We start from the raw sequence: 25,606 nt of genomic DNA, 5'->3' as shown, positions 1-25,606 counted from the left end.
AGCTAGTCTGTGGGAATGGAAGTAAAGACAGACTGGATGAGGAGCTGGCGAGGGAAGATTGAGACTGGCTGGGCAAGGAGACTGTGACATGGAGCCCCAAGGGGGAAAGACAGGAATGAGGAGCACAGGGAGGGAGACTGGGACTGGGCACCAAGGTGTGGGGCAGGAGTAGTCCATAGGTAGACCGCGGGCCAAATCCAGGCTGCCAGATACTTTTGGAAGGACCCCAAAATCTTTTTATTTACTTATTATTATCATTATTGTTGGAGAGGTTTTTTTTTTAATATATATATTTTTTCTCTGGAGTCCGGAGCTTGACTATACCTTAACCAAAAAATTTGGACCTTGGCAAAATAATTGACTACCCCTGGTGGGGGGACTGTTGGCCCTTGGACTCAGAGCCTGGAAAGGGAGACTAGAACTCGGATGAGCTTTGGGAGGTGGAGACTTGGGGTACGTCTACACTACCCGCTGGATCGGCGGGCAGTGATCGATCTATCGGGGATTGATTTATTGCGTCTAGTGTAGACACGATGAAATCGATCCCTGATCGCTCTGCCGTCGATTCGGGAACTCCACCGTGGCGAGAGGCGGAAGCAGAGTCGATGGGGGAGCAGCAGCGTTCGACTTGCCGCCATCCTCACGGTCAGGTAAATCGACCTAAGATACGCCGACTTCAGCTACTCTATTCGCATAGTTGAAGTTGCGTATCTTAGGTAGACACCCTCCCACCCCCACCCCCACCCCCACCCCCAGTGTAGACCTAGCCTTGGACTATCTAGGCCAGGAGATTAGGACTGAGACTGGAAGAAAAAGCTTGTGTGGGAGTAAAATGGGGAGTGATCCTCTCCAGACCCTGGAATTTAACCCAAAATTCCTAAATCCAAACATTCCTCTGTTGTCAGTAAATAGCTGTCACTACTAGCAAAATGTGTGTCTTTCCCCTCTAATCACAGGACCAGATAGAGGATGACAATTTATATCTGCTATCAGTTATTCCTTTAGCTCCCGTCATAGAGATCTGTGCAGTTTATCTAAAGGTTACAATCTTGCTGATGAACCATATGGGTTTCAATATTATGCCACGTGAGGAAACATTAAAAGAAAATTAAGATTGCAAAATCAAGTACTCAGAAATTAGGGAATGTTAGAGTTAAAGTTGTCCCTGCAATATTAATTTGGCTCTCTTTTGCATATGCATTATGATAGTCTTTAACTCCATGATCACATAATATTTTTCCAAAATGCCCCTGCCTCATTCAGAGCATAGGAAGGACTATACTCTGGGGATGAATCAGGGTTATGTAGTCAAGGAAGTTGTTGTTTTTAGGACCCTTACATAATATACTGCAGATGTTGAAAGGTGTGTAGTGAAGGAGACAGGGAATTACAGGAACAGAAGGGATGTTCTTGTGGTTTAGGAAGTTGAATATTGCCCTGGAAGTAGGGTGACCAGATGTCCTGATTTTATAGGGACAGTGCCGGTTTTGGGTCTTTTTCTTATATAGGCTCCTATTACCCCCCACACCCTGTCCTGATTTTTCACACTTACTGTCTGGTCACCCTACCTGAAAGATTGGATTCTATCCTTGCCTCTGCCACAGAATGCCCTGGTGATGCTGGGCAAATCACTTAAACTCTTCACAGGTAAACCTGGCACAGACAGTTTTAATTCTCACATTTCCTAACTTCTGAGTGCTTGACTTTGCAACACAAATGTTTATTTAACTTATTTTTGTATATGATAGTATGCTACATTAAAATAAGTCTTTGTCTTAGGCCTTGTATACATTGGAGAAATTTGTTATGTTAACCAGTATTGGTGCTTCCTAAGATGACTATAATATACTATGGCTTCATGATTCCAACAATGTCTAGGCACTCACACCAACATTTTAAGTTCAAGCAAGGCTAACCACTTTGTAGTCCTCCTCCATCTCAATATACACTAATGCAGAACCAGCATAAACAACAAATGCTAACTTAGTGCCCTGCATAATACTAATACTCCTCCCATTGTTATCCAACAGTGCACCAATTAATGCTTAGGAGGTCTGTCTGGCCTAGTTTCTGAACTGTATAGGCCTAGAGTAAAGGTTTGTGGAAGCCCCTTTTCCAAACAAATAGTATTATACACACCATAGCATTTTCTCCATTGATGTAGCAAGACAATTTTTCATCAGCGTCTCAGAAAACATCTCCTTACAATCACATGTGGTGCAGCTTTTTTTTTTCCTCCTGGTAATTTGGCAGTGTTGTTTGCCAATTATGCTTGGTGGTATAAGGCAGACATTTTGGCAGCGATGACCAACAGGGGCAACAAGAAGATCTAGTTGCGGCTGAAATGTTTGTGGGCCTATGCCCAAACATCCAAGTGGATGCTGAATACATCATTTGGTCCATTAATCAGTACCAGGGGCAAAAATTAAAAGGGCTAGAGGCCGAAGCAAGGCCCAAGGCAGTGAGGAAAATCTGATTATTTTATGAGGAACTAAACCATACTCTTGGGATTTACCCATCAATGCCACCTGAAATACTGAGGATAGCACCAAGGCATCATGTACTGTGATGGTGAGGCCGGTCAGAGGGAGAGAAGGAAGAAGACAACAATGTCTCCATTGCCCCAGTGGAGATCAGGAATGAGTAGGAGGATTGGAAGATCGCTGAAACAATGCCAGGATCCTCTCTTTGGAGAATGAGGATTAAGAGGTGACAGAAGAGATGACGGTGATGCTGCCTTGGGAATGGAGAAGCCTGATGAGAGGCTTGCAGTACAACGCGGCTTTTCCAGTAATTATTATATTATTATTGTGGCTGGGTTTGCAAACTTGTGGCTGGAAAGAGGCCACCAGATTCTTTCGACCGTCTAGTATTGCTGAGGTGGGTGGGGGCAACCTCAACTGGGGATGAACGTGCCCCTTCGGTTCTGACACTACCGCGCAAGTAGCAGCCGCCCTATTCCAGACCCCTCACACCCGAGCTTTTCGCCTCCGGATTCCAGAGTTTGCCGCCACCTCCCACCACGTTGGGCCGCATGGGCCAGTGCTTGCAACACGAGCGGAAACCCCAGCACGCCGGCTGCTGTCTGGCCCGTTGCATGGTGCTACGGGCTGAACGCTGCGTAGCGGATGCCGGCAGACCCCGTCGCCGTCGCCGCCGCCGCCGCCGCCTGAGGCACACGCCGTGCTGCCCGCTACGTGCTACCGTCTTAACGGTGCTCTCGGCGGGCAGGCCGGGCGCGTCCACCACGGGCTGCGCTGAGTCCAGTCCTCCCGCCACCTCAGCGCCGAGTCCTCACTCCCAACCTGTTGCGCTATTAGCCTAGCCCCGCCCCTGATGCGGAGCTGCCCAATGGGAGGTGGCGGGCGCGAGGGGGCGTGCCCGGGGCGGGGCTGGGAGCGGTCGGGGGCCGGGCGGCTGCGGCGCTGGCCGGAGGGTGTGAGTTCAATGGGCAGCGCGGAGGGATGCGTAGGGGCCCGTTGCGGCCCGGCTGCTGCCTGCGCTCGGGGACTTGCGTCTGCTGCCATCTCACGGCGTCCTCCGCCGCCGCCCTCAGCCCGGTAAGGACCTTGTCCGGTGGCGCGTCTCGTTCCCGGTGTCCGGCCCGGACAGCTGCTGTCGGCCGGAGCGTTGGGCGCCCACATGGGGTTGCAGGGGCCGTGCCAGGCGCCGCGAGGCGCGGTCTCGGGGGAGCGGTAGAGGAGCCGGGGGCGCAGCCTGGGTGGGGGAGCAGAGTCCGGCCGGGGGGTCTGAGGGGCTTCGGGACTTGGCTGTCGCCGCGGGAGTGGGGGCTCCCCGCGATCCCGCCCGCCCGCCGCCAAGCAAAGTGCGCCCTGGGCGGGGCGGGTCCGTCGCCCCCTGCGTCCCCGTCCGCTCTGGGCTCCACGTCCGGGGGCCCCTCTGCTCGGGGTATCCTCCCTGTCTGCGGCCAGCGAAGGGGACCGAGGGGCGGCTAGGAGCGTCCCCTAAATCTCCTGCCCCATGAAGTGCCCCGTCCCCCTTGGCTCGGCCCTCGGTGAACCCCCTCCCCCGGCCGGGCTGCTACCTGCGCCCATTGCCGCTCAGCCTCCCCCCTTCCCCTGCGGTGTGTTTGCGGCTCGAGCGGCTCCTCTCCATTGTATGTAAATCCTGGGCAGGAGGGCGAGGACGTGCGAGTTGGCAGCTGGCTGCATCGGCTGGACGAGGGGGCCCCTGCCTGCCGTACAGAGTCCTGCTAGGAATGCGAGACATTCCGTGTGCGAGGCGTGGGAGGCAAACCCTCGCTGTAATCGGGCCCAGTTGGAGCTACACGGCAGCACTGCTGTGTGCTCTGGCTGCATTTTATAAACAATCCGGGTTGAGAGCTTTTTACTGTTCCTTTTAAAAACAGACTTGTAGATTTTCGCTCCAAAGGCACTCTTCAAAATGTGGCCCTGGTAGGGAACTTTATCGTCTGCGAGAGAAAATTGTGCTGAGAGAGCAGATTTCTGAAATAGTTGGTCTGAGGTGTGTGTGGATTGGTTTATTTGGGGGTGGGAAGGATGGTTTGTGATGGGAACTACTTGTTCTTAACCAAAGTCTGGAGATATTTATATGAGTTGTTTTGGACTTTCTTCAAGAGATTCTAGCCTAAAAAAAGTGTATAAGAATGAACATGAAACTTTTTTTTTCTAGTAATGAAATATGCGTGTTCTGGGAGGAAAACTTTTTTTTTTCCTCCTACCTCTGTCTTGTGACAAGTACAAGTGAGGAAAAAATAACATTTGACTAAAGGGGATAAATATTATGTAATTCCTAATATTACAACTGAAAGAGTTTAGGAAAATATCTTTAAATTTTTGTGTATTTTAAAGTGTTTATACATGTCTTACTGTGTCCCCTGAATAGTCATTGCTGTCTTCCCCTTTTTGTGTGAGTTAGTCACACAGTAGTAGATGAGAGAAAAACATTTTCAAAAGAGGGAAATGCAAAAGCATAGTCATATTAAGGGGGACTGGTCAAGTACCCAAAACTATGTTAAATTCATTATTGAAACTGACTGTCTTTAATTTGACAATGTGTCCTTTTTAAATACTGTGGAAAGTTCTGTTTATGTTTCAGTAGTAGAAGATGTTACACTTGTTGAAAGAAGGAAGAGGTTATGTGAAAGACAGGATTGCAAAGTAGCTTTCTGGCTAGGAGACTAACACATGGGAACTGAGGAAGGTTGCACAAATGTTTTGCTCAACCCTGTGTTTGTTTAATGTAAACTTCACCTGTAATCACCTCCTCCACACACTTTAGCAGGTTTCTATTAATGTAGTTGTCATGTTGGAATTACTAATTTCATTTTCAGCATTGTTTATATATTTTCTTATAGTGCTATACATACTACTTCAAAACAATATATATTATCACGGCAGTTAAACTGGGTTAGTTAAACTCTAAACCAGTTGCAACTTCACTGAGGTGCAAACAAATGTATTGTAATCTCTGCAATTCAGAGTCTCAACCATTTGGCCTTTATAATGCTGTTTACAATTGTTTTTCCTCTGAGCTAAACATACAATGTAAACATAAATTCTATTCTCTTAGTGTTTAGAGGATAAATGAAGTCATTTATCAAAATGGAACCATACCTGCCTTTGCTACCTGGCGCTTTATGCTTTGAAGTGAATTACTTCACTTGGCACAATGAAGTAGGAATGACTCTGGTTTTCTTAAATTAAATGAATAGAGATGGCTGCTTAGTTATATCAGTTTATTCATTCCGAAGTATAAACTTTCTTTGGGAGTGAACTTCCTAAAAAGTGCTGTGCTAAAACTAAAATAAAATAGAACCCCCTGAAATTAACTCCGGTAGGTTTTACAGATTGAATCTCAATATCTGACACACTAAAGAAGTTACATTTTTGGAATTTCAGTAGCTTCTTTGCCTTCCTTTGTTTTTAGTGTGAGTTACTGTTATTAAAAACAAAATAATGGCAGTTGTCTTAAAGTCCCATGTTGCAATTAAACTTTAGCCTTTTTCAGACTGTTTTCCTTTTTCCATCCAACTGTGGTAGGCCAATAGGATCCCTATGAAATTTTACCATATTTAAACATGGTAAAATTTCATAGGGATCCTGTTTAAACATGGTAACTAACAATCTTATTAACTGAAATGGTGTTGAACATGGCCTAGTTGTCCATATGTTTTTGTTCAACATTATGCCAATTTTTCATGGTTGTTGGCAACTGTTCAGCCATGGTAAAATTTTATAGTGTAGACCCGGCCTCAGTGTATGCATTATAGAGTGTATTAAATTAGGGATTCATGAACACATGTTCAGGAAAGAGAACAGTTCTTTGGAGTAAATTTAGAGATTAGTTTGTGTAGCTCCAGGACAAAGCTTATAGACTACCTTCATGCACCACCTACACCTGCTCTTCAGGTAATGCTAGCGTTAATTAATTATTTGCTTTATAACTTCAGATAATCAAAGGATTTTAAAACAATTTGATTTAAATGTTTCAATATCCAAGAATTTAACATTGAAAATATTTCCAGGCATTGTCAGTATGAAAGTTTTACCTTTCAAATGTTGTTCTCTTCCATTAAAATATCACCCTCTTTTCTCCCCCCCCTCTTATTAATTTTAAGGGCTTCGTCTTTGGCCTTTCAAATGGACATTAAGTGACATTGAATGTTAGCTGCAAGAATTTTATAAGTACTGCATCAGCTGGGATGTTGCGACAGAACGGTGGAAGTAACAAGCGTGGTTTGGGATTAGCCCGACTGTCTACATCCAATTTCTTCACCATCTCCAATTCGGGAAACTGGGGAATGGGGCGCAGCACCAAAAGCAACTCTCTGAGCAGTATTAGCTCCAACTCTGATTGCTACGACAGTCCTGTTGTGGATCCAGAATACATCATGCAGTTGGTGAATGATGTCAGAAAATTTGCAGATGTGCTACTGTATTTGAAAGAAGCCATTCTTTCAGAAGGTATGTCAGCTACTTTATCCTATTTCTTAGCTGATTTGAAATTCACACACACAGCCGTTCTCCGTAGGAACAGTAGCAAACATTACTGTGGTTTTTACTTGTGTTTTTTCTTTCTGCCAAATACTTGCATGATTACAGGAAGTGGTGGATGTTACTTTGGGTGCTATGTTTCCTCATCAAACACAGTGCATTTTGTTTCCTAATGAGACATAACATATAGAGCTGATATGGTTGGTAAGACTTAAGTAAAAGGAAGGAGGGGAAAGTCTGGTTCCCATCAGACTGGCTGAACTGACACTGGAAAAATAGTGAAACTTTAAATCAGTCCTTTAAACAACTGACTGATGGTTTTTGTAATTTCAAAGTATACTGTTGATATTTTGGCTAAGATCCAGTTTTCCATGCTATTACAACTGTTACTGGTCTACTTTTAATGGAGTTTTAACTTTTCTGTAAAGCTCGCTTTTTCCAGGCCAAGGTATTTGTTTACCATCTTCTGCTAGCAGGTGGAAACTACAAATTTGCTTTCTTAGCCCATCCTCCTGGAACACATCACTTTTTTTTTCTTTTCCTAGGGATTTTTTTCTTTCCCAATTTTATAGGGACAGTCCTGATATTTGGCTAATAGAGGCGCCTATTACCCCCCACCACCTGTCCCGCTTTTTCACACTTGCTGTCTGGTCACCCTATCTTTTCCTGAAAGGGAAATGCTATCAGTTTTTCTTGGTCAACAGCAGGAAAGCTTTTCTGAAGAGGTGTTCTCTTGTTTGGAAATAACTCATAGTTTTAACTAGTCTGGTATGGGATCCATTGACTGCTATTAGCAGTTTCTCCCACCTGTTTTTACCTGTAGATAGTTGCAACTCCTTTTCCTCCTTCCACCACTACCATCCAATTGTCCCTTTTCTCTTAGTTGCAATTCTAGAATTGTAATGAGCAAGTTGACTTAATTATCTACTTTAAGGAAAGGAAAAATCCATCGAAGTTCTAATTTCCATGATGCCTGTAGCACGTTAAACATTTTTAGTAGACACAGTAGTCTGTACAATAGCTAGAGCTAGTTTGTGGATATGGTCTAATACTTGCAGCTTCAAGTGGTTTCTCACTGAGAAAAACATTATTGCTGTTACTAATGTGGCTTATGATTTCTTACAAACATAACCAAAGATCAGATTTATCTGTGGTGTGGGGCGTCCTCTACTTTTCTGTTTAGATTTTGGGTCAGTGTAACAATTATCACATAAATATTCTGAGGATTTCTGACTTAGCATCACCCCAATAACTGCCTTTGGTTACAAACAAGGATAATAAACGTTAGCTGGAATGGAAAATGCTACTTTCCTGTCATTTGAGGTATTCCCACTTATGTCGAGGTGGCCTCCAGGATCTAAGTTTTATTTAGACAGGGAAAAAAAGAGAGATTCAGGATGTGAATGTAGCCACCATATTGTAAACAATATACTGTTTTGAGTCTGCAGTTACTGTGAAAGAATTGCACCAGAAAAGTGGTGAACAAGTCTTAAATGTACAGGTAACTTTGAAGCCTAGTACTGACTTAAGCGCCACTATTGTTCACCACAGCTTGACACACGGGTAGATGTGGTCATTTGATGTTGTCAAACTTGTCTGTCTGGCACCTCTTAACATCTGAATGGACAGTCCACAGGAAACAACTGCCAGAACACAAGTGTGTTCTAGCAGCCACAGAGGCAGTTTTAATAAATAAACTCAAAGGCCCCAAAATATAGTGTGGACGGTAGGTTATGCGATCTCCTTTTAGTCTAGATCACACAGTAGCTTTATTAAACTGTTTTCACTTTTGTCAGCTTATGAAATTAATGATCTTTTAAAAGGATGGATCTTTAAAAATTTTCTGCATCTATTGGGTGCTGTTACTTGACACTTTGTCCAGAATACATCTGCACAGACTAAGAATGTGTGTAACAGTAACTATAAAAATCTCAGATATTGAATAATGCAAAGGTAAACTTTCTTTCAAACTGAGGTGCTCTTCTTTCTACTGCTGACCAATAAATTGGCCCAGCATTTAGGCTGAAGTTAGCAGCTGGCAAATTTCAGAGTAAACAAGGAAAAGCAACTTCACACAACATGTAACTTGTGTGTAAAAATCTCTGACACAGGAGGTCACTGAGACAACACACTGTTTACATATAAAAGGATGGATAACTTTGGTTGCTAATAGTATTTATGATTTACCACCTTCTGAAATTATCCAACTAATTTCAAGTTTTAGAGTGTAAAATAATCAACTGTATGGGCCAGGAAGGAATTTCTCCTGACTCCTTTGGATATCATTACTTGGTGCATTTATTATTTTATATATAATAAAAATAAAAAATTGAAACTTTCCTTCGCATTGTCTGATATTAATACTGCCAGAGTCAGGATACTGGACTTCATGATTAGTATGTCAAATCATATCTTTCCAACTAACAGTGAAGCTGTAATTAATTTATAATTTTCCAATTGTGTGCATCTTCAGACAGCTGTAGAGCAACCTGTTGGAGGTGTTGGTGTAACTTGCTTCAAAATTATGCTGTCTTCAGAGATTAATTAAGATCACTGGACCAGACTTTTAAAGGTATATAAGTGCCTGGTGGGATTTTCAAAAGCACCTAAGGTCCCTAAATACCTTTTAAAAATGTGGCCTATTGTGCATAGATTCACCAAAACATTGTTCCCTTGGGGACAGGCAGTTGCATTTATAGCACATAACAGCACAGTTGGAGATGCAGTTCTCAACTGCTGCTTTTTCTATTCCCTCAGGGGACCTCATGATGTGACTTAAAAGCAGGCAACCAAAGTCCATGTCTCTCCTCCTGCTTGGGTTAAGTGCTTCCCTCAGACAGTTAGCAAACCTTGGTCACTGTGTACCATCCTATATGCTCTTCTTTGCTGTGTTCAGGCTCTCTGAAGCCATCTATCTAGATTTATGTACTGCACTCAACCATAGTACTGTACGAGCCCCAGTTCCTAAGGAGCCTCTTCCCGTTCTCCGCCAGTCTTCCTGGAGAGGATGAGAAGAGCTGCTTTATTTTTGCAGACTCTTATCCTTGGAAAACTTCAGTCTTTCAGAGAACCCAAAGCCCACTTGCTGAAGTTTTCTGTGCTACTGTCAACTATTTCTGTCATACAGTGTGCTGTAGCAATGCCTCATAGATCAATAGAACAACCTCATGTTGTGCATGCAAAGGCTGATCTCATACTGGAAGTCAAAAGACACTGAGTGTAGGTACTTTATGCTGTTTCTCCTGTTGCTGCCAATGGATCTCTCAATTTTGCATTGAAATGGTAAAATAAGTTATAGGTTAAATAGTACCAGAATTCTCTTGGAAGGGCAAGCCTGGGCAAAGTGTTTATTTTGCCAAACGAAAATTTGTGTTCAGTAGCATACATAGGTGCGTTAACTTGATAACAGGCAACCATTTATTGGCCTCTGCCACTTCAACATTGCTGTTTTACCTACTATTTATCTGACAAACATTACCTGATTCTATTAAGTGTGATGTCTTGACTCCATAAATATTTTGCCTTTTCAATGCAGATCGACAACTTCTTTTGCAACTACTATTGTTAGTGCTAATACCGCGGGCTTTGACCTGAGGAGGAAGGTTATATAATGCAAAGGCTCACTTACCCAGTACCCTGACCTGGCACAGATTGCTTCAGCTAATCTTCAGGGGCTGACTCTTCTTGCATTGGAGTCAATATCAGAAGTCCCATTGATTTCAGTAGGCTTAGGCGCTAAATTTCCAACTGGATTAGCATTTATTTTCCCTGTTGGAAGGGTTTGGCAGTTATTCCCATGGTTCAGTTTTATCATTTTTCTGGTTCTTCTGAGGTAGTGGTGTACTCCTGGGTAAACTATTCAGGTAAGTTACCTTGCATTGAAGAATGTATTTGTGTCTGAACTAGATCATAAACTCCTTTTGAATGTGGACTTTATCTAATGCTTTGTAAAGCAGCAAACATACTGGTGGTGAATAAATAATTACATGAATACTGAACTGCAGAGATTTCCAGAGAGGAGAATACTACGTGTGAGAGTCTTTTCACTTTTTATGTCCACTGCAGTGGCATTTCCATTTGCACTAATTAAATGAACCTTGATACAGACTTATCAAAAATTTTTATTTTTGCTGCTTGGACTTCAGGGAGAGTGCTGCTTTTAACCTAAGGTAAAGTAATTAGCAAATCACTGCAGTACTGTTCTTCATGGTTTCCAATGAGCTTTAGTCAGAACTTTGTCCTATCTAGCAATTGTTGTTGTTGTTAGATAAAGTGTGACTTAAACAGAGTTTGCGAAATCTACTACGCTGGTAGGAGTGGGAAGTTTTATCTCTTGCAAAATTGTTTCTAGCGCTTATTGATGGTGCTTGGTAGGTTCTCTCATGAACAGTGTGTAAACTATCCAGTGCCATTTTCCTGAGCATGCAGACAGCTTTTGTACTTTTGCTCTGGTTCATAGCTATATCAGGTGTGATACACCAATGCAATATTAATCAGACTTTGATCAGTGCATGGCTGTTCAGAATCATTTGGGAGGCTTCGAAACTTTTGAATCATGTCAGTTTCATGTTGCTTTGTGAGCAGCAGCAGCACTGCTAGCCTCTGGAGTTATTCACAGAATAAGAAGAACCAAAAAATGGTAGTTGGGGGAAAGAGTAATTTTGGTCTTCTTTTCCACCCTTCACTGCAGCCTGGTAGCTGTAGAGTAGGGGATACTTGTCAAGGAAAATTACAACAGCCAGGAGGCTCCAGGTTGGGGAAGTAAACCAAGGCCTTTTTTCTTTTCAGAAGCTTTGGTTATAGGGGGCTGAGATACTCACCAGCATGGTGCCCAAGGACTTCACTGGTGGGACCACTTCCTCTTGTTTCTGTGTCTGCCTCTATTTAGTAGGTTTAGTCTTCCAGTTAGCAGATACCTGATCCATTTTTAAGCCCCAGGCTTAAGGCAGCAAGCTAGAGAAATAGTTTACTTATATGGAGAAACTGAAAATGGCAGCTTGTTTGAGTGGATCAAAAATGGAGCCTTCGCTCTAAATTCATCAGAAGAGGGTTTTGAATAGCTCTTGTGGCACATAATTGTCAAACTTTATAAGGCAGTGTACAGACTAACCTAGTGTCTATCCCTCTTTCTGAATACCCCTTCCTTTTGAGTCCAGGCATTAAGTTCAAATTGAGTGTTGTGCTCATGGGATGTGAGGATCAGCTGAAGCAGGGCCTCCCTGAGAGGGACTTTACCCAACTCTCAGCTCTGTCATTGTCCATATGTTGTTAAAAGATCAATCTTCTCTATTTCTCTGGCCAGATAATAAATCAGTGCGGCTAAAGGGGAACATCTTGGTCTAAGTTCTGCACTTGAGTAAAAATTTCAAGACTGAATCTATTTTGGCTAAATTACATAATCAAAATTAGTAGATCTCTTGGTGAAAACAGCTATTTCCCACCTACCTCAAAATTAGGGTTAGGCATCCTTATTCTTGTTGGGTAGTGTCAGAAACAGCTGACTCTCCAGATTTGACCTACATTTCCCTGGTGTCTTGAAGAAATAGATTCCGTCGTCCCTCAGGATCACTGTCAGTTGCGTTAGGGTCTTGTGAGATTAAAGGTACTTCTCCTGCATTGAGGGAATCAAAATAATGGGCCAACCCAGTATAAAGACATCAACACTTTTCTAACACAATGGAATGAAAATGGACATACGAGCTATTTGCGTGAATTTAATTTGAAATTATCACACTAGATTTTGAATTCCTGGGACACTCTCTAAAGTCTGTTAATGATCTAGAGGAATCCCTTTCCTCTAGTGATTATAAAAAAAAAAAAAAAAAAAAAGTAACCCTTTTCTACGCATCTTTTCTGGGACCTGATCTGGTCACTTAGTTGCATCAAGCAGTGGAGATGCTATATTCTTACTTGAGTGGTGCCTCAGATTTCAGGTTTCTTTATGTACATTTAAAACATACCAAAACAGGTGCCAATCCTAAACTCCAGACAGCTTTAATAAGAGTTTAAAAGCACAGCAAAACACTTCTTTAAAAAATCCCAAAAATAAGTCAGTAGGCCATTTAGCAAATGGAAAAATGACCCACATTTAAGTCGCAACCCTCTCTCAAAAGCACCTGTATGATGGTCAGCCCTGAAGTGTGTCCTAAAGCTGCCTCCTCGGACTGTAACTTGCAGTAGTAATGCCGAGAGAGGGTGGCAAACTCTTGAGTAGGAGGCTTCCAGGACACCTAGGGGGGAGACTTTCAAAGGCATAGGGCAGTCAGGTACCTGTTAAAAATCAATGAGAATTGGATGCCTGATTGTCCTTTGACTTTGAAAATCTCCCCATTGTGCTTTCTATATAGTGTGGGGATGAAGGTACCCCAATGCATTGAACTATACCTAGTAACTTGCAGATGACCAATTCACATAGCACAAGTGTTGTAGGTGCACAAGTGAGAGAGGCCTTTTAACAGTTATGCTGCTGCGCTCTGTACCAGATTCAGTATGTGTTTAATATGTAGCCACAAGCAGAGCACATTGCCGTAATCTGATCTTGGCTTGACAATATTATGAGTAGGCTTGGCAGGATTTGATTAAAGTTGAAGTTAAGTGTCTTTCAGCTGAAACACTGAATTGATGAAAAAATCCATGGGTAGCAGGCCTGCACAAGTGCAGCCTTCTCCCTGCAACTTGTGCCTGCAGGGATCGGGTGTCCTCAGCACTGCAGCAGCGCAGGGAGCCCTCTGCAGCCATGTGTGCTCTCTTTCACCCTCTCACCATCTGGGAGTCAGGCGCTGTCCCTGAGCAGGAGTCATTCAGCAGCAGGTGGCCTCCCTTGTAGCCGGGGAGCTCATCCTCCTTGGACTCCTGATTGGGGGTCTCTACCCCAACAGGCCAGGACTGCAGTCTCCCCTGCTTTTTGTGGCTCGGTGTTTTGGGCCCTTCAGCCATAAAGGGAGCCCCCTGTAGCCCTGCTGTTGGTTCTGGGAATCCCCTGCAGCCTCGCTCTCAGTGCTGTCCAAACCCCCCTTTAATTTCATGCAACTGTAAAAGTTAGTGGTTAAAAATAGAATAAATTTCTTAAAGTTAAAAGTTAATTGTCAATTCTGTCACTACTAGTTATGAGTCATAGTAGTGAGGTCTGTATCTGGGAGAGAAGGCTGCAACCTCCTAATCAATGAGCTTAAATGAGCAAAGATTATTCTGGCTACTCCTGAAAGCAGGTATCAGGGGATCTAACCAAACACTTAAATTACAGACACACCCTTTGGTCCAGAGGAACAAGTATAAACTTTACCATACCATCCACTTGCTTTTCTCAGCCCACCATCATCACCTCTTATTTGGACTGAGTTTCAGCCAGCTTGCTCTCATCCATGCCTCAGTCACAAATAGACTCTGAAAAAGTTGATGAGTTGTACTTTTGGGGACCAAATTTGGTGGTGGTTACCTATTGAAGGCATCTCATGTAACCCATGCAACTAGCCCATTTGCTTCTCACATCTTGAACAAGAGGGAGGACAGGATAGGATTCCTCAGAGGCACAGGATTGCTCTTGAAAGAGAAGTGATTGCCCTATATTATCCAATTTCACCAAGAGATTAGAAAAAAGTCACCTTGTTCATTTTGTAAAGGAAAAATTTATAGCCACTAAGTGGACATTCTCACCCGTTCGAACCAAAAGCATGGGACAGAGCTTGCAAAGTTTAATATTGACCAAAAAATATCCAAAATATTTAACTTTTCAAATTCGTGCAGTATGCTATTTTTTAATAAAAAAAAATTATGTAGATTGGTGCCATTACCATGTTGTTTCGTTGTGATGTCACTGACATAGTGCATGGTGGAGCATCATTCTGAATGATCTCAGTGAGATTGATCCCCATCAGTTTGACTTCAGGGGACCAGGTGGGAATGCTTATAGAAGCATAGTTTCTGTTCCTAGTGCGAGTCCAGTTCCGTTAACTCAGCTTATATAGGATGTTCAGGAAACTCTACTAGAACCATGTTTCACTTTGTTACAGTAGTGATCCTTAATTGTATCAAATTAGAGAAGGAAGAAGCACTTTTTTTGCTCTTTGGCTTTGATGTAGTAAATGACAGGGATTTATATTTCTGCTGTTTCCACTGCTTAGAAATGTGTAGTGTACACCTCTCTCATGATTATACCTGCTGAAATTTACCGTTTTACATTTTTAGTCAGTATCATGATGGTACATTGAGTAATTACGAGGGTAAAATTCACATCTGGGTATTAAAATGCTAAATTAGCTATACTATGTGCTTAGATTTTAATTCTAGTATATCTGAATGTACTTTTGAATGTAACCACTTGTTACTCATTGAGGTAAGCGTTACCTTGAAAGTATAGTTTTATATGCTATATGCGTGGTTCTGAGTTCTTTTAATGAACTCTTTAATGGCTTCTTTCTTTCTTTCTGGATTCATCCTAGCTTCTTCCTGTCTCCAATCACTGTAAGTAATGTTTGTAGTTATGCTCTAAAATGGTAATGTAGTATCTTGGAATTCTGCTTTCTTGTATAACTACAAAATATAATAATCACCCTTGAATATCAAATGTCTCTAAAGATCAAATTCTGCAGTATGGCTTCTAAGAGCCTGATAACGCCCTGGTCTCAGATACTAACTACTATTGAAGTAGATACTGGAATACTTGAGTCCATGGGGCTGGAAAGAAGTGTGTTACATTTCATATCAGAACGAGTAGCAGGCTTTCCTCATTTATTTTGTTACGTATAAAAACTTTCTATTTGTTAGCCTCTATGCAGTACCATACTTTTTCTATTTTCCTCTCAGTGCGGGGGAAATATAGGCGGGTACCTCTTCTGCTCATGTATTTTATGTTCTGGTGAAAAGTGAGGGTGTTAATTTGGGGTAGTTGCGGAATTGCCTTGGTCAAGGCTGGCATATTTTATGACTTATGTAAAATCAAGTGTCTTACACATGTGCAGATCACAACTCTTGTGTCTTTTCCTTGCTGTCATACAGCCAGCCAAGGGCAGAGCAGAGAAAGCAGCCTTGCAAGAGAGATTAAAGCACCAATTATGGCTCTTTCCTGTTCAGTCAGGCAGAGCAGAATAGGTGCCACATTATGGGAATTGCTGGATCAGCCATGAGGGAACGATGCCTATGGAGGGGCCCTCTTCCCCCAAACAAGTGGAAGACAAGGTGGGTTTTGCAGGGCAGGAAGGGAAATAGCATAGGAGGGAGAGCACCTACTTTCCTGTTTGTGTTTGGGAGCTGGGAGGATGACTTCCATGAAGGAGCATTTGCATTAGGACTTTCCATTGGTCCGGCATCTGTGCAGCTGGATGACACTGGTTAGAAATGCCTGCACCCTAGTTACACTGGGCCCAGGATTTTTAAAATGACTAGTGATCGAGTGCCTCATTTTTTGAGAGCTGCCTAATTTCAGACATCTGAGTCCTGATTTTCAGAGCAAGGATATCCAGCTCTTTTGAAAAATTGGGCCCCTTTAAGGTCTTGTCTGAAAATCTTGCATTAGTGCTACCAGTTCTAAAACTCTTCCCACTCTTAATCTAGTGTAGATGAAGCCTCAGAGTCAAAGATGAAAGATCCTCTGCTTCCTGCATGCCTTTTAGTTCTTGGTCTTGATGGTGCTGTCGTGGTCAATGTCTTAATCAAATTAAAACTATTGTAGTATCATTGTTGCATTCAACTTTGTTTCTTTACGGACATTTTTTTCTTGGTCCAAAACATAAACTTCCACATTTGTTTCCTAGAGCCTGGCTGACTGGAAAGCCTGCCTATCTTGAATCAATGCAGAAATCTGACGGCAACCATTGGCTGTAGCATGCGTGGGCTAATTAAGGAGAAAATACAGTGATCACTTGTTAGAATACCAAGAATAGTTTGTATTCCTTTAGTAAACATCTTCAAGTCTGTTATTCTTGTCAGTGCCTTTCTAGTTGAATAGTTCTGGCATGTCAATGAAAGCTACTGCTTTCCCAATAGGAGGATTGGGCTGATGACATCTGAGAATCCCTTGAATTGCAACTGAGGATCTGAATGTGTGAGAATGACAGGTAACTTAACTGCTCTGAGCCAAGCTCTTGGGTGTGTTTCCCCTCCCCCAAGTATTGAATTTGCCCAGCACCAATTATGGAGGCAGCATATGAATTTGTGAGAGGCAAGATAAGGTACGTTTCTTGCCTCTCAGACTGTTTTCAGACTGCCATTGTTGACTTCCTCGTTGATCATGTCTTAAATTAAATTCATAAAGAAACTTATGGAAGTACAGAAAGTAAATCATTACTTTATTACAGAGCATCTATCTTTAACAGTGACCACAGGAGCATAAAATAATGCTGTCATATACCTAAGCAGTTAATTTGCTCATTAAGTAACCTTCATGTATCTTGGGGAAAGGTCAGAACAATTCAGGAAAGAATGGCAAATTGATTCTGCCATGGCAGATAACACTGAACAAAGGGGAAAAATAAACTAACATCTACCATTAAATGATTGAATCCTCTTATAACAACTGCAGAATTTCAGGACGCTGGCAACCTGGGGTATGTCTACTTTGCAACAAAAAATCCACGGCACTGAGTCTCAGAGCCCAAGTCAGCTGGCTTGTGCTCTTGGGGCTTGGGTTGTGGGACTAAAAATAGCAGTGTAGGCAGTCAGGCTCAGCTGGAGCCTGGCTCTGAGGCCCTCCTTCCTCGCTCGGACTCAGAACCCAGTCTCCAGCCCAAGCCTAAATTTCTACACTGCAATTCTATAGCCCCACAGCCCAAGCCCCACGTTAGCTGACTTGGCCCAGCCACAGCCATGTCATAAGTCTTTGATTGCAGTGTAGACAAACCCTTGAACTACAGAAACTCCTCACTTAAAGTCCTCCCGGTTAATGTTTTTTCGATGTTAAGTTGCTGATCAATTAGGGAACATGCTCGATTAGAGTTGTGAAATGCTCCCTTCTAATGTCATTTGGCAGCCGCCTGTTTTGTCCGCTGCTTGCAGGAAGAGCAGCCTGTTGCAGCTAGCTGGTAGGTGGTTGGAACCAGGGTGGACCAGCAGTCCCCCTATCAGCTCCCCCCTCCCCTAAGTTCCCTGTGCAGCAGCTGTCCCTTCCCCCACTGCCATGTGCTGCTCCCTGCCTTGGAGCTGCTCCAAGAGACTCCTGCTTGCTGTACGGGGGGAGGGGGAAAGGGGGGATAATGTCAGGGTATCTCCCCATCCCCCCTACTCCTGAACCCTGCTTCACCCCATCTTCCATAGAGCAGGGGGGACACATGATGGAGGGAGCTTCTAGGCAGTACCTGCGGGTCTCAGAACTCAGCAAGCTGATTTAATTAACAGGGCAGTATACTTAAGCCTGGGGTCAGCTACTTAAAGGGGAAATGCACATTTTTTTTCTCTCACACACAGTGGTGTGTCTCTCTCTATGCCCTCCCTCCTTTCCTGCTGCCTTGTAGAGTGTGAGAGTTAACCCTTGTGGGCTCAGTCAATTGCTAGTTCATTTAGCGGTAAGGTATTCCCTGGGAAATATCCCACCCTCTGACTTCACCACCTCAACCAAGCTTCACAATCATCATCGCTGTGTACCAGTATTAAATTGTTTGTTTCAAACTTAGTGTGTGTGTGTATATATATTCTTTTGTCTGATGAAAAAAAATTTCCCTGGAACCTAACCCCCTCATTTACATTAATTCTTATGGAGAAATTGGATTCGCTTAACATCGTTTTGCTTAGTTGCATTTTTCAGGAACGTTAAGTGAGGAGTTCCTGTACAGCAATATTTATTAGTGTTATCACTTCTAGGATCATTAGTTTGTCTAATTTCTCTGATAGTTTTTGGTATAGCTATAAAACCAATTTGGGGTGGAAACATGGTGCTTCAGATGACTTTTTATATTCCATAGTTTCTGCCCAGATTTAATCCACAACGGACTAACTGTATGTTTAAATGCATTTGGCTGCATTTGTGTATGAGTAAGGCTCTGTGTCACGGAAGTCACAGATTCCGTCACGTCTGCAGCAGCCCTGCAGCTGGCCAAGGAGCCGCCTGAGCAGCTCAGGCAGTCTCTCTTCCCCCTCAAGCCCGCCCTCCCCCCCCGCACCTGCGGCACCCATCCCACCCCAGTTTTAGTCAGGGGTATTTTTAGTAAAAGTCATGGACCGGTCATGGGCTGTGAATTTTTGTTTACTGCCCATGACTTTTACTAAAAATCCCTGTGACTAAAACCTAACCTTATGTACGAGTGACCATCTGGCCTGCAGTGATTCTGGGGTCTGCAGGACCAATACTGTACCTAATAGTTGAGCTCATATTAGCTTAAACCTGGGGTGGTGAATGTTAGGTAAGACTTTAATAATCCCTCTTGGTGCTCCGCCACCCCTTCCCTGCAAAGTACCTGTAGTTCTGACTCCCAAGCATCCTGCTTGCCATATTTTCCCATTTCTTGCAGACTCTTGGGTATTCAGACATTAGAACCTTATAGAGATTCATGAGAGTAGGGCTCTTTGTGCAGATTTCAGATCTGCACCATCAGAACTCTCCTTTACAAGGTGGTTAATAGGAGTCTTTGTAGCCATCAGACCAAATAGATACCCCACTCTCACCAGGCTCCTAAGATCTGCTGGAGAGGAGCAGAATTCCTTGTTCCTCTGTAGGGTAGCAGACCTTAAGACCACTTAAACATACACAGGCATAGAACTTTCTAACTTTACATTTTCTGGATTTTTAACTTTTGGATTTTTATCAACAATAAAGTTCTTGAAAGGTAATATACCGTCGCCACTGATGTGCCTGCAATTTTAACTTCACCTTAAGGTATGTTGTGTTACATTATGTACAGATTTCTAAATGGCTGCCAAAGAGAAGTGGTATGGTACTGTCAAAAATAGGTGAAGATGGGGATGGAGTTTCAAGAATAAGTGTATTTAAAAAAATAATAATCTTGTAACCAAGACTTTAACTAGGCAGGAAATAATTGCCATATTAATGTTGCTAGCTCGTTGCAGAACTCTTTATCTTAACTGTAAAATATCACATGCATGGAAAAATTATACTGCTGTATCTGTTACTCAGTAAACAAAAGAAATTGTGAAGTTCACTTCTAGCAAAGTTGTTTTCTGGGTCTTTACAGTTGGCTGCAGAGTGTCTAATGCAGATTGTTAATGATGGATATTAAATACTACTCTTTCAATTAGTTTGTTGTTAGTTTTAAGGTTAAATAACAACCAAATGGACTTTTTGATTAGCAAACTGGTTTGTGGTTGATACTACTTCCCCTCCCCCAGCCACATAGTCTGCATTCCTTCAGAACAAATGTTCACTTGTTGCTGTAGTCTAAGATCAACAGTCAGTAGGGGTGTGTGTTTTGAGCACATGTGGATGTACAAAATGTAAAATAAACTTTTATGGAAAACTTCAGTTTTGTTGACTTAAAATAACTTACATATCCATCTTTAAGAACAACTTAAAACTAGGGCTGTCAAGCGAGTAAAAAAATTTATTGTGCAATTAATCGCACTGTTAAACAATAATAGAACACCATTTATTTAAATATTTTTGGATGGTTTTGACATTTTCAAATATATTTATTTCAATTACAACACAAAATACAAAGTGTACAGTGCTCAAGGATTTGCACTGTAAAAAAATAATATTTTTCAATTAACCAAATACAAGTACTGTAATGCAATCTCTTTATCATGAAAGTTGAACTTACAAATGTAGAATTATGCACAGAAAATAACTACATTCAAAAACAAAACAATGTAAAACTTGAGTTTGCAAGTCCACTCAGTCTTACTACTTGTTCAGCCAATCACTCAGACAAACAAGTTTGTTTACATTTGCAGGAGATGATTCTGCCCACTTCTTGTTTACAGTGTCACCTGAATCTCATGCAGCCAGTGTCGCAAGATATTTATGTGCCAGATGCGCTAAAGATTCATATGTCCCTTCATGCTTCAAACACCATTCCAGCAGACATACGTCCATGCTGATGATGGGTTCTGATCAATAACAATCCAAAGCAGTGTGGATCAATGCGTGTTCATTTTTATTATCTGAGTCAGATGCCACCAGCAGAAGGTTGATTTTCTTTTTTGTGGTTCAGATTCGGTAGTTTCCTCATTGGAGTGTTGCTCTTTTAAGACTTTTGAAAGCATGCTCCACACCTCGTCCCTCTCAGATTTTGGAAGGCACTTCAGATTCTTAAACCTTGGGTCGAGTGCTGTAGCTGTCTTTCGAATTCTCACATTGGTACCTTCTTTGTGTTTTGTCAAATCTGCAGTGAAAGTGTTCTTAAAATGAACATGTGCTGGGTCATCATCCGAGACAGCTATAACGTTAAATATATGGCAGAATGTGGGTAAAACAAAGCAGGGGACATAAAATTCTCCCCCAAGAGTTCAGTCACAAATTTAATTAATGCATTATTCTTTTAACGAGTGTCATAAGCATGTCATCTGGAATGGTGGCCAAAGCATGAAGGGGCATACAAATGTTTAGCATATCTGGCACGTAAATACCTTGCAATGCCGGCTAAAAAAGTGCCATGCAAATGCCTGTTCTCACTTTCTGTTGACATTGTAAATAAGAAGAGGGCAGCATTATCTCTTGTAAATGTAAACAAACTTGTTTGTCTTAGCGATTGACTTAACAAGAAGTAGGACTGAGTGGATTTGTAGGCTCTGAAGTTTTACATTATTTTGTGTTTGAGTGCAGTTATGTAACCAAAAAAAATCTACATTTGTAAGTTGCACTTTCACGACAGAGATTGCACTCCAGTACTTGTATGAGGTGAATTGAAAAATACTATTTCTTTTGTTTATCTTTGACAGTGCAAATATTTGTAACCAAGAATAATATACACTTTGATTTCAATTATAACACAGAATACATTATATATAAAAATGTAGGAAAACATCCAAAATATTTAATAAATTTCAGCTGGTAGTCTATTGTTTAACAGTGCCACTAATTGCAATTAATTTTTTTGTTGTGTGAGTTAACTGTGATTAATCAACAGCTCTACTTACTGGTATTTTATTTAATGAAAATATTTTATGCACTCAAAAACACTCACCATTGCTCAACTCTCTGTCAGTGATAAAACTCCCACTAACTTCAGTGGGAGCAGTTAGGCCAATGCTAAGTACTTTTGAAGATCCCAACTTTGTTGTCAGAATTTGTTTGTGTTCAGAAGTGGAAAAGGTTTCCATGTTTCCTAGTTTTAGAAATGTGGCTCTTCTGCCATTATATAACAATAGTTCATTTATAGCAAATGAATGCTATTAATCTCTCTCTATATATAATTTAATTAGAATGAATGTATTCTTGCATTTTATAGCATCATTTCTAAAAGTGAAGTCAGAAACTGAAATAAAATATCAATGCTGTACATGTGCTCCTGGAAACAATAAAAAGCTTGCTTATCTTCCTGTCAACCCCTTCCTCCCCCAAGAAAGTAACTTGATCATGACTCAGTTGACTCTTAGGACCAGATACATTGAGTTAGAAGGTTCCTTGTTCACATAAGCATTTTGATTATAAGCATACTTTAAAATGACACAACTTCCATGGCATCAAATGAATAGATAAAATGCACACTCAAACGTCATTGTCTAACTGTTCCTCTTGTATCTGGGTGAAATGAAAATTTGTTCCTTAGGTCACTTAGCATTAATTTTCTAAATGGGAATTGGGGTTTGGGGAATGTGCAAGAAACAAAGGAATTGCTTCAAATTTTCAACTACTTCTGCACCCCTTCTAAAGACTTTTTATCAATACATTAGAAGCAAGAGGAAGACCAAAGACAGGGTAGGCCCACTGCTCAGTGAAGAGGGAGAAACAGTAACAGGAAACTTGGAAGTGGCAGAGATGCTTAATGACTTTGTTTCGGTCTTCACCAAGAAGTCTGAAGGAATGCCTAACATAGTGAATGCTAATGGGAAGGAGGTAGGTTTAGCAGATAAAATAAAAAAAGAACCAGTTAAAAATCACTTAGAAAAGTTAGATGCCTGCAAGTCACCAGGGCCTGATGAAATGCATCCTAGAATACTCAAGGAGCTAATAGAGGAGGTATCTGAGCCTCTAGCTATTATCTTTGGAAAATCATGGGAGAGGGGAGAGATTCCAGAAGGCTGGAAAAGGGCAAATATAGTGCCCATCTATAAAAAGTGAAATAAAAACAACACAGGAAACTACAGACCAGTTAGTTTAACTTCTGTGCCAGGGAAGATAATGGAGCAAGTAATTAAGGAAATCATCTGCAAACACTTGGAAGGTGGTAAGGTGATGGGGAACAGCCAGCATGGATTTGCGAAGAACTAATCATGTCAAACCAATCTGATAGCTTTCTTTGATAGGATAACGAGTCTTGTGGATAAGGGAGAAGCTGTGGATATGGTATACCTAGACTTTAGTAAGGCATTTGATACGGTCTCACATGATATTCTTATCGATAAACCAGGCAAATACAATTTAGATGGGGCTACTATAAGGTGGGTGCATAACTGGCTGGATAACCGTACTCAGAGAGTTGTTATTAATGGTTCCCAATCCTGCTGGAAAGGCATAACGAGTGGGGTACCGCAGGGGTCTGTTTTGGGACCGGCTCTGTTCAATATCTTCATCAACGACTTAGATATTGGCATAGAAAGTACGCTTATTAAGTTTGCGGATGATATCAAACTGGGAGGGACTGCAACTGCTTTGGAGGACAGGGTCATAATTCAAAATGATCTGGACAAATTGGAGAAATGGTCTGAGGTAAACAGGATGAAGTTTAACAAAGACAAATGCAAAGTGCTCCACTTAGGAAGAAAAAATCAGTTTCACACATACAGAATGGGAAGAGACTGTCTAGGAAGGAGTACGGCAGAAAGGGATCTAGGGGTTATAGTGGACCACAAGCTAAATATGAGTCAACAGTGTGATGCTGTTGCAAAAAAAGCAAACATGATTCTGGGATGTATTAACAGGTGTGTTGTGAGCAAGACACGAGACGTCATTCTTCCGCTCTACTCTGCTCTGGTTAGGCCTCAGCTGGAGTATTGTCCAGTTCTGGGCACCGCATTTTAAAAAAGATGTGGAGAAATTGGAAAGGGTCCAGAGAAGAGCAACAAGAATGATTAAAGGTCTTGAGAACATGACCTATGAAGGAAGGCTGAAAGAATTGGGTTTGTTTAGTTTGGAAAAGAGAAGACTGAGAGGGGACATGATAGCAGTTTTCAGGTATTTAAAAGGGTGTCATAAGGAGGAGGGAGAAAACTTGTTCACCTTAGTCTCTAAGGATAGAACCAGAAGCAATGGGTTTAAACTGCAGCAAGGGAGGTCTAGGTTGGACATTAGGAAAAAGTTCCTAACTGTCAGGGTGGTTAAACACTGGAATAAATTGCCTAGGGAGGTTGTGGAATCTCCATCTCTGGAGATATTTAAGAGTAGGTTAGAGAAATGTCTATCAGGGATGGTCTAGACAGTATTTGGTCCTGCCATGCGGGCAGGGGACTGGACTCGATGACCTCTCAAGGTCCCTTCCAGTCCTAGAATCTATGAATCTATAAAGAATGGACTCATAAATTGACTATATATTTTGCTGATTCAGAAACTTCAAATCAAAGAGTAAAGAGAAGTTCTGCTTCCCACATTTGAAGAAATATGAGCGCATGATTTGTTTTGCAATTAGTTTGCTTCCCATAAATGCTTATTATGTGTGCCCCTTATTTCTTAGAAATGAAGTTGAAAAGGATTCTCAACTTGATATTTAGTAATTCTGATCAAACTAGACAAGTAAAGGAATCTAACGCTTTTCCAGCTATTAAAGCAGACACTGGATTTTGCTCAGACGGAATAGGATTACTTTAGATAAGTTGTGTGTGGTCATTGTTCAAAATCTGAATCTAAGGTGTTGAAGTTGCTATCATATTTAAGACAATGCACTGATTGTGCTAATGCATATAGCTCTTCTTGCCTCAGTGCACATGCCAAATAATCATTTAAATTCTGCCTTATTTGTATCTGAAAGGTATGAATTTAGGACAGGTATTTGAATTCAGTATTTTGTTTACTAAAATAACTAATAATGCCTTTAGAAGGTTTTTTCCTTCATCTGTTTTGTTAAAACTATGCAAGGGTTACATGGATGCAGTTCTCTAAACTGAGATTACTTTTGCATTAAAAATAAAACCCATGAAAAAATGGGGAAGTATCACATGACTACTTTTGGAAGGTGGCTGACTGAAAAATACTGAAACCTGTGTTTGTGAAGTTCAGTGCTGTGGGATTCCCTTGGAGACTTCTCTTCACTTGGCTTCTCAAGAACTTCTTTCGACTCCAGCCTTCGTCACTCAGGTATCTCTCTGGCATACAGCAGTGCTAGGCTGAGTTGATTAGCATACATCTCAGCTGTTTAGGACCTGCAGAACATTGGAGAGAACCTGAAGTGATGTCCCTCTACCTCGCAGGCAGCTGTTTTCCCTTTTGTCCTCCTTTGTCCTTTCATGGAGTTGCCAGGTGGCCAGGCAAAGATTCTGAGGCAATTTACACAGTGCTTCCTATCTAGCAATTGTTGGATCTAAGGCTCCAATTTGGAGGAGCCATTGATGGTTACCACAGATAGAACAAGTCAACATTATGACCAGTGTCT

At 41.8% G+C, this 25,606-nt stretch overlaps 1 protein-coding gene across 7 annotated transcripts in view; it reads left to right on the top strand.

Moving 5' to 3' along the window:
• The first annotated feature begins 3,382 nt into the window (after window positions 1-3,382).
• The window catches only part of ARHGAP29 (Rho GTPase activating protein 29), a 90,205-nt gene continuing 67,981 nt past the window's right edge, over window positions 3,383-25,606 (top strand). For 3 of the 7 annotated variants that reach the window (XM_065554256.1, XM_005307550.5, XM_005307549.5), the window contains exons 1-2: window positions 3,384-3,560; window positions 6,602-6,947. In XM_065554256.1, the coding sequence (XP_065410328.1) occupies window positions 6,686-6,947 (262 nt within the window). In that variant the 5' untranslated portion in view covers window positions 3,384-3,560; window positions 6,602-6,685. Of the gene's footprint in view, window positions 3,561-4,369; window positions 4,486-6,601; window positions 6,948-25,606 lie in introns of all 7 variants that reach the window. The other 4 variants (XM_065554255.1, XM_042840596.2, XM_065554257.1 and 1 more) reach the window with 3 other exon arrangements.

Source organism: Chrysemys picta, chromosome 8 (assembly GCF_011386835.1).
Source record: "Chrysemys picta bellii isolate R12L10 chromosome 8, ASM1138683v2, whole genome shotgun sequence".
NCBI classification, from domain to species: domain Eukaryota; kingdom Metazoa; phylum Chordata; order Testudines; family Emydidae; genus Chrysemys; species Chrysemys picta.
Note: the sequence above shows the minus strand (reverse complement) of the source record. Positions and strands in the feature narration are given on the sequence as shown.